The sequence below is a fragment of the Nasonia vitripennis genome, assembly GCF_009193385.2.
Source record: "Nasonia vitripennis strain AsymCx chromosome 1 unlocalized genomic scaffold, Nvit_psr_1.1 chr1_random0005, whole genome shotgun sequence".
Lineage (NCBI taxonomy): Eukaryota > Metazoa > Arthropoda > Insecta > Hymenoptera > Pteromalidae > Nasonia > Nasonia vitripennis.
Window position 1 is genome coordinate 2,045,220 of NW_022279591.1, and position 14,175 is coordinate 2,059,394.

Here is a 14,175-nt window from a genome sequence, read left to right on the forward strand (position 1 = left end):
ACCAGCTACCCAACGCTCCGAAACTATAAACTAATTGAAGGAATGCGTGCGAGATCATACCTCCAAAACGAAAACCGTTAAAACCAGCTACTCAACGGTCCAAAACTATAAACACGTAAATATTTTCAAAACCGAGTACGTCGGCAAATCGGAGAAAGGGGAGCGAGAGCGAGATTCAAAGCCCCAAACGAAAACCTTTAAATCTAGCTACCACACACTTCGAGACTATGAATACGAGAATATTTTTAAAAACGAGTATGTCGGCAAATCGGAGAAAGACTTGAAAGAGCGAGATTCAAAGCTCCGAAGCGAAAACCTTTAAATCTAGCTACCCCACAATCCGCATCTGTAAATACGAGAATAGTTTTAAAAACGAGTACGTCAGCAGTTCGGAGAAAGGGGAGCGAGAGCGAGATTCAAACCTCCAAAACATAAAGGCACAAATCTAGCTACCCCACACTTCGAAACTCCTTGCAAGAATCTATTAATAACAAAGAGTTATACCTTAGCAAATTGAAGGAATGCGTGCGAGAGCATGCCTCCAAAAAGAAAACCCTTAAATCAAACTACCGAATGCACCGAAACTATAAACACGTAAAGATTTTTAAAAACGTGTACGTCGGCAAACCGGAGTAAGGCGAACAAGAGCAACAATTAAAGCTCCGAAGCGAAAACCTTTAAATCTAGCTACCCCACAATCCGAATCCGTGAATACGAGAATAGTTTTAAAATCGAGTACTTTAGCAGTTCGGAGAAAGGGGAGCGAGAGCGCGATTCAAAGCTCCAAAACAGAAACGCACAAAGCTACCCCACACTTCGAAACTCCTTACAAGAATCTATTAATAACAAAGAATTATACCTTAGCAAATTGAAGGAATGCATGCGAGAGCATGACTCCAAAACGAAAACCGATAAAACCAGCTACTCAACGGTCCAAAACTATAAACACGTAAATATATGTAAAAACGTGTACGTCGGCAAACCGGAGGAAGGCGAGCGAGAGCGTGATTCAAAGCTCCAAAACGGAATCCCTCAAATCTAACTACCCCACACTTCGAAACGTCTTACACGAAACTATTTATAACAACGTGTTCTACCTTAGCAAATTGAAGGAATGCGTGCGAGAGCATGCCTTCAATACGAAAACCGTTAAAACCAGCTACTCAATGGTCCAATCGTCGGGAAATCGGAGAAAGACGAACAAGAGCGAGATTCAAAGCTCCGAAGCGCAAACCTTTAAATCTAGCTACCACACACTTCGAGACTGCGACTACGAGAATAGTTTTAAAAATGATTACGTCGGCAAATCGGAGATAGGTAAGCGAGAGTAAGATTCAAAGCTCCAAAACGGAAACCTACAAATCTAACTACCCCACACTTCGAAACGTCTTACAAGAAACTATTTATAACAACGAGTTCTACCTTAGCAAATTGAAGGAATGCGTGCGAGAGCATACCTCCAAAACGAAAACCGTTAAAACCAGCTACTCAACGGTCCAAAACTATAAACACGTAAATATTTTCAAAACCGAGTACGTCGGCAAATCGGAGAAAGGGGAGCGAGAGCGAGATTCAAAGCCCCAAACGAAAACCTTTAAATCTAGCTACCACACACTTCGAGACTATGAATACGAGAATAGTTTTAAAAACGAGTACCTCAGCAATTTGGAGAAAGGGGAGCGCGAGCGAGATTCAAAGCTCCAAAACCGAAACGCACAAGTCTAGCTACCCAACATTTCGAAACTCCTTACAAGAATCTATTAATAACAAAGACTTATACCTTAGCAAATTGAAGGAATGCGTGCGAGAGCATGCCTCCAAAAAGAAAACCCTTAAAACCAGCTACCCAACGCTCCGAAACTATAAACTCGTAAATATATTTAAAAACGAGTACGTCGGCAAATCGGAGAAAGGCGAACAAGAGCTAGATTTAAAGCTCCGAAGCGAAAACCTTTAAATATAGCTACCACACACTTCGAGACTGTGAATACGAGAAAAGTTTTAAAAACGAGTACGTCAACAAATCGGAGAAACGCGAACATGAGCGAGATGCAAAGCTCCGAAGCGAAAACCTTTAAATCTAGCTACCACACAATCCGAATCTGTGAATACGAGAATAGTTTTAAAAACGAGTACGTCGGCAAATCGGAGAAACGCGAACAAGAGCGAGATTCAAAGCTCCGAAGCGAAAACCTTTAAATCTAGCTACCACACAATCCGAATCTGTGAATACGAGAATAGTTTTAAAAACGAGTACATCAGCAGTTCGGAGAAAGGGGAGCGAGAGCGAGATTCAAAGCTCCGAAGCGAAAATATTTAAATCTAGCTACCACACACTTCGAGACTGTGAATCCGAGAATAGTTTTAAAAACGAGTACGTCAGCAATTCGAAGAAAGGTGTTCGAGAGCGAGATTCAAAGCTCCAAACGAAAACCCTCAAATCTAACTACCCCACACTTCGAGACTGTGAATACGAGAATAGTTTTAAAAACGAGTACGTCAGCAATTCGAAGAAAGGTGTTCGAGAGCGAGATTCAAAGCTCCAAAACGGAAACCCTCAAATCTAGCTACCCCACACTTCGCAACTCCTTACAAGAAGCTATTAATAACAAAGAGTTATACCTTAGCAAATTGAAGGAATGCGTGCGAGAGCATGCCTCCAAAAAGAAAACCCTTAAAACCAGCTACCCAACGCTCCGAAACTATAAACTCGTAAATATATTTAAAAACGAGTACGTCGGGAAACCGGAAGAAGGCGAGCGAGAGCGAGATTCAAAGCTCTAAACGAACACCTTTAAATCAAGCTAACCCACACTTCGAGACTGTGAATACGAGAATAGTTTTAAAAACGAGTACGTCAGCAATTCGAAGAAAGGTGTTCGAGAGCGAGATTCTAAGCTCCAAACGAAAACCCTCAAATCTAACTACCCCACACTTCGAAACTCCTTAGAAGGAACTATTTATAACAACGAGTTATACCTTAGCAAATTGAAGGAAGGCGTGCTAGAGCATGACTCCAAAAAGAAAACCCTTAAAACCAGCTACCGAAAGCTCCGAAACTATAAACACGTAAATATTTCTAATAACGTGTACGTCGGCAAACGGAGAAAGGCGAACGAGAGCGACAATCAAAGCTCCGAAACGAAAACCCTTAAAACCAGCTACCCAACTCTCCGAACTATAAACACGTAAATAGCTTCGGAGACGAGTACTTCGGCAAACCGGAGGAATGCGAGCGAGAGCTAGATTCAAAGCTCCAAAACGGAAACCCACAAATCTAGCTAACCCACACTTCGAGACTGTGAATCCAAGAATAGTTTTAAAAACGAGTACGTCGGCAATTCGGAGAAAGGGGAGCGAGAGCGAGATTCAAAGCTCCAAAAGAAAACCTTTAAGTCTAGCTTTCACACACTTCGAGACTGTGAATACGAGAATAGTTTTAAAAACGAGTACGTCGGCAATTCGAAGAAAGGGGAGCGAGAGCGAGCTTCAAAGCTCCAAACGAAAACCTTTAAATCTAGCTACCACACACTTCGAGACTGTGAATCCAAGAATAGTTTTAAAAACGAGTACGTCGGCAATTCGAAGAAAGGGGAGCGAGAGCGAGATTCAAAGCTCCAAGCGAAAACCTTTAAATCTAGCTACCACACACTTCGAGACTGTGAATACGAGAATAGTTTTAAAAACGAGTACGTCGGCAAACCGGAAGAAGGCGAGCGAGAGCGAGATTCAAAGCTCTAAACGAACACTTTTAAATCTAGCTACCACGCACTTCGAGACTGTGAATACGAGAATAGTTTTAAAAACGAGTACGTCAGTAATTCGAAGAAAGGGGTGCGAGAGCGAGATTCAATGCTCCAAACGAAAACCTTTAAAACCAGCTACCCAATGTTCCGAACACTAAACACGTAAATAGTTTCAGAGACGAGTACGTCGGCAAACCGGAGGAAGGCGAGCAAGAGCGAGATTCAAAGCTCAGAAGCGAAAACCTTTAAATCTAGGTAACCCACACTTCGAGACTGTGAATACGAGAATAGTTTTAAAAACGAGTACGTCAGCAATTCGAAGAAAGGGGTGCGAGAGCGAGATTCAATGCTCCAAACGAAAACCTTTAAAACCAGCTACCCAATGTTCCGAACACTAAACACGTAAATAGTTTCAGAGACGAGTACGTCGGCAATCCGGAGGAAGGCGAGCGAGAGCGAGATTCAAAGCTCAGAAGCGAAAACCTTTAAATCTAGCTAACCCACACTTCGAGACTGTGAATACGAGAATAGTTTTAAAAACGAGTACGTCAGCAATTCGAAGAAAGGGGTGCGAGAGCGAGATTCAAAGCTCCAAACGAAAACCCTCAAATCAAATTACCCCACACTTGGAAACTCCTTAGAAGAAATTATTTATAACAACGAGTTATGCCTTAGCAAATTGAAGGAATGCGAGTGTGATCGAGCCCCCAAAACGAAAACCCTTAAAACCAGCTCCCCAACGCTCCGAAACTATAAACACGTAAATATTTTTAAAATCGAGTTCGTCGGCAAATCCGAGAATGGGGAGCGAGAGCAGGATTCAAAGCTCCAAAACGGAAACCCTCAAATCTAGCTACCCCACCCTTCGCAACTCCTTACAAGAATCTATTAATAACAAAGAGTTATACCTTAGCAAATTGAAGGAATGCGTGCAAGAGCATGCCTCCGAAACGAAAACCGTTAAAACCAGCTACCCAACGCTCCGAAACTATAAACACGTAAATAGTTTCTGAGACGAGTACGTCGGCAAACCGGAGGAAGGCGAGCGAGAGCGAGATTCAAACCTCCAAACGAAAACCTTTAAATCTAGCTACCCCACACTGCAAGTCTGTGAATACGAGCATAGTTTTAAAAACGAGTATGTCAGCAAATCGAAGAAAGGGCAGCGAGAACGCGATTTAAAGCTCCAAAACGGAAACCCTCAAATCTAGCTACCCAACACTTTTGAAACTCCTTATTAGAATCTATTAATAAAAACGAGTTATGGCTTAGCAAATTGAAGGAATGCGAGTGAGATCGAGCCCCCAAAACGAAAACCCTTAAAACCAGCTCCCCAACGCTCCGAAACTATAAACACGTAAATATTTTTAAAATCGAGTTCGTCGGCAAATCCGAGAATGGGGAGCGAGAGCAGGATTCAAAGCTCCAAAACGGAAACCCTCAAATCTAGATACCCCACCCTTCGCAACTCCTTACAAGAATCTATTAATAACAAAGAGTTATACCTTAGCAAATTGAAGGAATGCGTGCGAGAGCATGCCTCCGAAACGAAAACCGTTAAAACCAGCTACCCAACGCTCCGAAACTATAAACACGTAAATAGTTTCTGAGACGAGTACGTCGGCAAACCGGAGGAAGGCGAGCGAGAGCGAGATTCAAACCTCCAAACGAAAACCTTTAAATCTAGCTACCCCACAATTCGAGACTGTGAATACGACAATAGTTTTAAAAACGAGTACGTCAGTAATTCGAAGAAAGAGGTTCGAGAGCGAGATTCAAAGCTCCAAACGAAAACCCTCAAATCTAACTACCCCACACTTCGAAACTCCTTAGCAGAAACTATTCATAAAAACGAGTTATGCCTTAGCAAATTGAAAGAATGCTAGTGAGATCGAGCCTCCAAAACGAAAACCCTTAAAACCAGCTACCCAACGCTCCGAAACTATAAACACGTAAATAGTTTCAGAGACGAGTACGTCGGAAAACCGGAGGAAGGCGAGCGAGAGCGAGATTCAAAGCTCCAAACGAAAACCTTTAAATCTAGCTACCCTACACTTCGAGAATATGAATACGACAATAGTTTTAAAAACGTGTACGTCAGCAAATCGGAGAAAGGGGAGCGAGAGCGAGATTCAAAGTTCCAAAACAAAAGTAGCTTCTGTAAACGCTACTGGTTTTTTCTCCGTGTGGTGGGTTTAAAATTGTTTTTTTGATTCAAAGTTGTCTACGTCATAAAATAGCGAAAAATCTAGGTTTGCCTCAATATCACGTTATTTTGTCCTTTAATTGTTCTCATGTATCTTCAAAACTAACACGATAGATTTCGTAACCTAATTCATTCATAGTCTTTTTCCGTTTTTGTTAAAATCATAAGTTTTACTAATTTTATTCCTTTCTCTTTTATTCCGCGCCAAGGGTTTGGGTCCTACGCATGGTTATATATTAATAGCCCCGCCACCGACGCGTTGGCCGACCCGATCGTCCCGACTGACCCAACGACGACGCTGTCGAAGTCCAAAGGGTCTAGAGTAGGGATAATCCTTTACAGATTTCGGAAACTCTGACGGCTTCTGCGACATGCGCGAACAGTCAGTCGAGCGACAGCCTTTGCGGGAGTAACTGCGCTTACTTGGTTGTCGTCTCTATTTTCCCTATTTTTCTAAATTGGTTTTCTCTTGCTTAAAGCATAAGCATATAAATCCAATAGGTTATGGGCCCAGCACGCTTTCACTGCGCTATAGAATAAATTATAAGCTACGCTGGCCAAGTGAACTTCAGTGTTTCATTTACGATGTCTGACAAAGAGATTATAGATATCACAAAGCTCGAGGGCAAGAATTGCACTATATAGAAATTCGGAATCGTGATAGCGCTAAGAGCAAAAGCAATTGAAAATAAATTGAAATTTTTTACAATTTAGCCTGTCTTAACAATCGATGTATCCACTTTTTAAGAGGACGGATACACCTTAAATTGTCAAAAAATGAAAAATTCAATATTTTGTTTATATTTTTCCTAAATTGTTTAAAAAATGAATAAAACTATAAAATGTATTCAGGTATTATGTAAGAAACATAAAACCATGTTTATATGTGCCACATTATCAGATATGACATTTTTTCGAAGGCCAAAATTCAGAATTACCGTTTTTCAGCTTCCGCAGACTTACTTACTCCGATGGGACAACGGTTGTAGGATTTGAAGATAACATTGCATTAGTGGTAGCAGCAAAGCAAAAGGAAGAGGTAACGGAAATCGCTAACAAGGCAGTAGATAAAATCCACGATTCGCTAAAGCAGATTGGACTTAAGCTTGCTAGCCATTAAACGAAGGGGGTAAGGGTTTAAATTTAAAAAAATAAGAAAGGGTAAAGATAAGAAATTCAAATTTTATAAACTGAGATATCGAAATGAAAAAATTTATAAAACAAAAATGTTGAATAGAAATATTGCGAAAGGTGATATTTGTAGTTAAAATACTGCAAAAGCGATATTTTTAGGAATTTCCAAATTCAGGTTTTCAAAATTATACCTTTTCAAAATACACATATATTTTCTTCTATTATTTCTTATAATTTAAAAATACTTCCACAAGGGATGACTTTCGAAAAATATACCTTACTAACACGTCCTTGCCGTGAAAGACGGGTAACAACATAATAAAGTTAGCTAACGTTGGAAGAATTGAACATAATTTTCGATTATTTATTTTTATATTAATTGCAAGAATATCGGACATCACAACCTTTTACGAGATACCATCCATAAAAATTTTTTCATACTTAAAAATAGGTAAGACGAACTATATGAAATAGATTAATAATCTTCTTAATTTTGATCGATAAAAAATCAGTAAATGTTAAATATTTGAAACATTAAGATTGTTTGGAATGTACTAAATTCACTCGATATATATTAGTATATATAATTCCCTGTTGTTTATCAATGACAACCGCGCATACGCAAAAATATATATAAATAGCGTAAAAAATTGGTTCCAGGGCTCATTCTGCTCTAACCTCTGGAAGCGGTAACATCGGTGAATCCCATTCATGTTTTTTATCATGGTTATCCCCAGGAGCCTTATTCACTAATTTTATCACCCGCTATAGTTACTATATCGGTGGCCGATAAAGTATCAAAGAACTGATACAGCTAAAAAACTACTACCCCATTCTGCGTAAGTAGGGCTCTATTCGATTTTAAAATACAATTACTTTTTCCCCGTAGGAACTGGCTGTAGGAAAAGAGGAATTTTCGAAGGAGCGATTTTAAATAAAAAAGCGAAGCTTCGTTTGCAAAGTTATATTATTTCATGGCTTTAATCAAATGATATCTGCAACAAATATTTTAATTGATTAAAATAATATTTTACAAATATAATAAAAGTAATAAAAATTAGTCGATAACAAATTAAGTGTAAAAAACATGCATATTCTTTACCAATTATACATCAAGTTGATGATGTTATTTCTTTCTTGTAATCCAGCTTGATCATCATTTCCTCGATGATGAACTTGAACATTTTCGTCCTCTGGTTGTAATGGTGGCAGATAATCTAACATCCTTTAATCGAACAAATAATTTTTAATTAAATGATTTTAATACATTGCTTTCTTAAAAAAATTAAATACGTACCCATTTAGTTTGCGATAATTGTGTAAAATTGCACATGCAATAATTATTCTGGTAACTTTCTCTGGAGAGTAGAACAATTTTCGTGCTGTGCTAATAACGAGCCAAACACGAGTCAAGATTCCAAAACATTGTTCAACTTTACATCTTGTTGATACGTGCTCGTGGGTATAAGCAGCTTCTAGTGATCCTTCTGGTGCGTCAACTATTGGAGTTAGTAAGATTGGAGAAGGTGTGTAGCCATTATCACCTATAACAAAACAAGAAATGGTTTGGGTTCAAATTTTATTTTATATCAAAATTTTAAGTTCAAGTTCAATTTCAAAAAATCTTAGGTTAGGTAAAAACGTTATTCATCTTTGCAAAAAAAGAAACATTACTTACCCAGGAGATAATATCGTCCTTCATTTTCAATCATATCAGCGTTAGTTCTTAGTTGTTGAACCTCTTGTTGAATGTCACTGAACTGCCATATAAACGAATCAGTAGCACTGCCTGGATATACTCGAATATTTCTTATTATATAATCAGCATCTGATATCTGAAAACATCAATTAAATTTAAGTGTAATTATTGAATACAGTTAGGTAATGCAACTTTTTAAATTATAATCCTAAATGTTCCTGCTTGATGATTGTAAAAAGCTTCTTCATTTTGTAGTCTCCAAAATGCAACCTTGAAACAGTCAATAAGACCAAGTATATTTTGTATGCGATTATATCTAAGAAATCTGAAACAAAAAATACGATAATAAATTTCTGGCAATTCATAAAGAACAAAGTAGATTCACTAGTCTCAAACAAATATCGCATACCTATTACTGACATGCTGTCTCTCCTCTGGAGTGGTAGGGAACGTAAGAAGTTGATTGCCAAGCCTTATAATAGCATTGATAACCCGTTCAATGCATCTGCTCATACTGGCTTGACTCATAGGATGGTTAAAATAACCTGCAACTCCTGCAACATCATTATGTAGAAGGTCCACTAATCTTAGTGCCAAGTGCGGATTTAATCTGGAATAAAATGTTTATAATTTAACAACTGATAAAAATTACTACTAAAAACAGGTCCAAATTTATCGTCAACACTTTCAGTCAACTCACATTGAAAATTCACTCCACTTTGAAATACAATGTGTGAACTTTTAAATACAATAATCATGAATGTTTTTCTAACGGTGAGTGTCGACTACGCAGTGTTATTAATGTTTTCTCTTTTACAAATACTCTTTAAATACATGGACATACCTATAATGCTTCCTAAAATATTCTGGCTCCAATAAAAAAGGATTAGAAACGTCCCTTAGATGCCTCTTTATGCGATTCAGCCGACTAATAGCCATCATCCGTTGTTGTGCTTGAATGTCTTCATGGACTAGCATACCGGCAACAGCAGCAGCTCCCATTTTGCACACACAAAATTTCTAGAAGAGTTTTTTTACTAAGTAGTTTCAGTCAAGTGAGATCACACACCATACAATTGAACACAACACTGAGTATACATTGGTAAGCACTTAGTATGTCGAAGAAACTCGTGAGCCGTAGTTATTTTTCCTCTAGCGAAATAAGCTTTTTAAAGCCCTACTTATAAGTGTGAAAACGTAAACAAACACGCAGCAAGCAGCGTACATACGTTTAGCAGTGAGGGGTTAGCCGACTATAGGAGCGCAGTCGGTAAGGCAGAGTCTCTACTGTTGGAGTTGAAGCCGGCGAGTCAGCGCAACGGCGACCACGACGACTTGCCGATTGCGAGCGCGTTGCGAGCTACACGAATGTATAGTAGATATACACTGCGCGGTTCAGTATACTATACAGTCGTAGCACAATCTCTACTCGACGGTCGAACGAAGACGCACTATAAATATTTTGGATCTCTGAAGAACTTTTCGGAGCTGATCAGTACTACATTTTACAGCTAGTTTGTTCAGCTCTTATAGGAGTGTTAGTGCGCGAAATTTCAAGCAGGCAGCGAGGTCCACAGCTGATTGTGTTACTGTGCAGTGTGATAGTGTATAAACAACTTTCTGATTGTGCAGCTAGTCTACTACACAGTAGGAATCCTTGTTCAGCTGACAAAGTGGAAATTTTACCTTTTAACCTATAGTGGTATTTCTACTCCTGAACATAAACTCATTGTTAAAAGAATGCCTAAGAAAGAAACACGAAAGGTATATAATTTATTCTGTTTGTAATACAAATTTTAATCAACACAAATAGTTGTTGTTCATCGTGTAACAACATGTTTATGTTTCTACGCTATTTCAGGAAGTTGCTGGTTTCATCGATACTGAAAGTTGTGTAACAGAGCAAGAAGACAGAGAATATTTTGAAGATGTTTCTGAAACTTTGAAAGTGGGTGACAATATAGATCATGATCATCAGCATGCCAACATGCAACATTTAGGTAAGTTATATTTCAAAACAAACAAATCTATTCAAAATTTATTTAAAATTATGTTGATTTTAACCATTCTATAATTATTTTCAGCACCAGAAAATATTGAGCATGAAGTTGTCAGACCTACTGCAACAAAATGTGCATATCAAGACCAATTAGAAACGATGTTACAATACATGGAAAAACATACGCTATTTGCAAGAGGACAAATAATGAAACTTGGGCGAAGAGGCCATGAAAAGTTTTAGACTATGTGGAAGGAACTGACAAATGATTTAAATCAAATAGGACCAACAAATAAAGATGTCAAAGGCTGGCATAATGTAAGTATTTGAAATAAATATGAAGTTAACAATATGCATTATAAAATAAATTTTTATTTGTCAGTCATGGAAGAATTTAAGATTAAACTACAAAAAAAAGAAAGCGCAATATCTAACACAGTGGAGGCGTACAGGAAATGTTGGAATTTCAGCTCAGCCTCTGACAAATTTTGAAAACAGAGTATCTTCCATATTTGATAAACATGGCAATGGACTTACAAGGAAAGGTACCCAACCCGAACTCACCGATTTTGATGATTTTCATATATGTTGTAGAACATAAAAAAATAAGAGACACGTATTTTTTTTATCGGCTAATTTTCACTTTTAAGGGGTAAAAACCTCCCCTAAAGTTAACCCCCAAAAAGCGTTTTTTTTAAATATCTCGGCTTAAAATTAATATTTTTCAATGAAACAAATTGGAGGTTATTTCTTACAAAAAGAGCAAGTATTTCATGGTGATTTGAAGAGTAAGAGTAGCATCCCCTATTTTTTAGGGGTTGAAAACATATATTTTTTGGCATAATTTTATAATAAAAATGTTTAAACCGACTAAAAAAAATTGGAAAAAATTTGTAAACATCTATAATAAACAAATTAAGTTTTTCGATTTTTTCATAGATACTACCCTTTAGGGGGTAAACCACCCCTAACACAAAATAACTATAAGTATACTTCAATCCATAATATTTTGTAGAAGGTTTGTATATAAGGGTTTTCGAGATCGCTCTTTGCAAATCTGATATCAGATTTTGAAAATTCAAAATGGCGGAATCAATGTGGTGGACGAAAATGTCGAAAAAAAATTTTAACTTTCATAAAAACTTGTTATAAATGTGTTATCTTTGTAGCCTGTACATGTGAACTAAAGAGCCTTAAACCCTAAACCCCTAAAGAACAAATAGGCTAAATGGTTGTGCTTTTTAACCAAACCACCTCAAATTCCTAAATTTGTAAACAAGAAAATTCTGTGTGTGAAGCAGTTTTATAATTTCCGTAGAAATTGTTATCAGAATGTTATTGAAATTCCTTTATTGTAAATTCAACTTATAATGTATTTTTGTTTATAATATTAGAGTATAATAATAATCTACAATCTTTTATCTTTTGCCATAGTGCATTTTTTGTATTGAGCATAAAATATATTATTTTACGATGTTTTTACAATAATGGTAGTCCTCATAAAAGTGTTTAAAGCACAATGCTTTTTTGCACCAACCACATCGTACAATTGCAATGTTTGTGCACCCTTCTATTTCACAATATGTTGCACAAGACTTTCCAAAACTGAAATCTATAGGATTATCAAATTTATCTGGTTTTTCATTGACGTAACCGCTTTTATACCAGGAATATTTAAACAAATCTATATATCTCGGTGAAGACAGTTGGTTGTGAACCAATGATTGAAGTTTAATTATATTATTTCTCACATGTAAATTCATATCATGATCCATTAACATTACATTATCAGAAAATGTTCGGACAAAGTTTTTCCAAATACGGAATCCATAGACATCAAGTGGTTGTATTTTTCCTGTGGTTCCAGTTGGAATTTTTTTATGTTAATAATTTTATTTTGTGGCATTGTTTCTTCTATAACTTTGTCACAATGACCACTCCAAGAATCAAGTAATAGTATTGAGTGATGGCCTACATAGGGATAAAATATTTTTTCCAACCAGATTTTGAAGTGATCTGCAATTAAACGACTTACTAATTAACTGATCAACGATATTACAATGTAAAAATTGTTATTAGTTCCCTTACTTGTTGTTAATTTTCCAGATTTGGATGCTTCCACGTACACGTTTTCTGGTCTAAATATGTTTTGTTCTACAATAGGGCCAAACTTGCCACTTGGTTCCTTTAAAACAAGAAATAGCGGTGACAACAGTTGTCCAGTAGCTGATATTAGTGGCTGTATAGTATAACTATGCGTTGTTGCTGAAATTGACTGTACCAGACATTGCACTTGCTTTTCTCCTTCTACTGCTATTGTTCTTCCAGAATGCATTTCTAGCTGAAATCCGCTCTGATCTGTATTATACAAATTTTCGAGTCCAATCCTTGGTATACACGATTTAACGTCATCGATAAATGCTTCAGCTTTAGCCGTAAGTTCTGCACTACATTCTAGTGTTTTTCTTGTTATGAACTTATTTATTTTCCTAGAAACAATTCGGTGTGCTTGCTTAAATTTGAGTAACCAATGTTTAGAAGCTTTGAATCTAATATCATCAAAACCAATTTCTTTTTTAGCTTGTAAGGCCCATCGAATTATATCTTCATCATGGATAATTGAACCACTGTCGAGAGCTGCTTGAAAATTATCCAGGGTATACTGACAAATTTGTGCTACTTTTTCTCTATACGTACCACCTTTATTAATTGAATGAGCCCAACGACGTAGCTGACTAATAGATGATACTTTTTTGAATCTGTTTTGCACTGTTTTGAGACTTAAATTTTGCTTCATTTTGCTACTTCTCCAAAATTCTACAGCTCTTTTTTTGTATTCAAAATCTAGTTCTTCATTATCTGCTGTACATTGATTTGTTGGTGCTATATCCGGATCAGGAAAATGATGTTGCACTTCATCTTCAATTATTTCCGCATTATGGTCTTTATACTCTTCTTGAAAATCCAAAGAGTCATCAGTAATCATTTCTACATCGTTGAAATCATGTGTTGCATCTATTAAAATTTCTTTTATTTTTTCGGCCAACTCTGTTTCGTGATAATTCGTGACACTATCTGGTATGTTTAACGCTTGAAAGTATGCTAATAATAAGTTTAGAACGTTTAACGGATTAATTTTCATTTTTCAATCTAAAATGAAAACAAGCGGTAAAATTTATACAAGCTGTGTTTTTGCATGTAAGGCACGACTGCTACATTTCTACCAGAATAAAACGAGTGAATGTAAATTGAATCAAATCATTAATTTATGCATTGGAGAAGAATTCTCGTTCCACTTTGTGATGTTCGGAAAACTCTATTTTTGGTTTTATTCAACTTTTATTCACTTTGAAATTGAATAATGTAAATCTATATAAAATCACTAAAGAAC

General features: G+C 36.9%; 2 protein-coding genes across 23 annotated transcripts in view; both read right to left on the reverse strand.

The window, feature by feature from the left end:
• Nucleotides 1-14,175, reverse strand: part of LOC100118566 (coiled-coil domain-containing protein AGAP005037) — a 1,551,999-nt gene that overhangs the window by 245,587 nt on the left and 1,292,237 nt on the right. The window lies entirely within an intron of this gene.
• LOC116415819 (putative nuclease HARBI1) lies at nt 8,036-8,962 on the reverse strand. Its single transcript, XM_031921209.1, has 4 exons — nt 8,765-8,962; nt 8,384-8,630; nt 8,189-8,311; nt 8,036-8,081 (listed from the first exon to the last, which is right to left on the reverse strand). Coding segments are annotated over exons 1-4 (405 nt in total). The 5' UTR covers nt 8,799-8,962; the 3' UTR covers nt 8,036-8,080.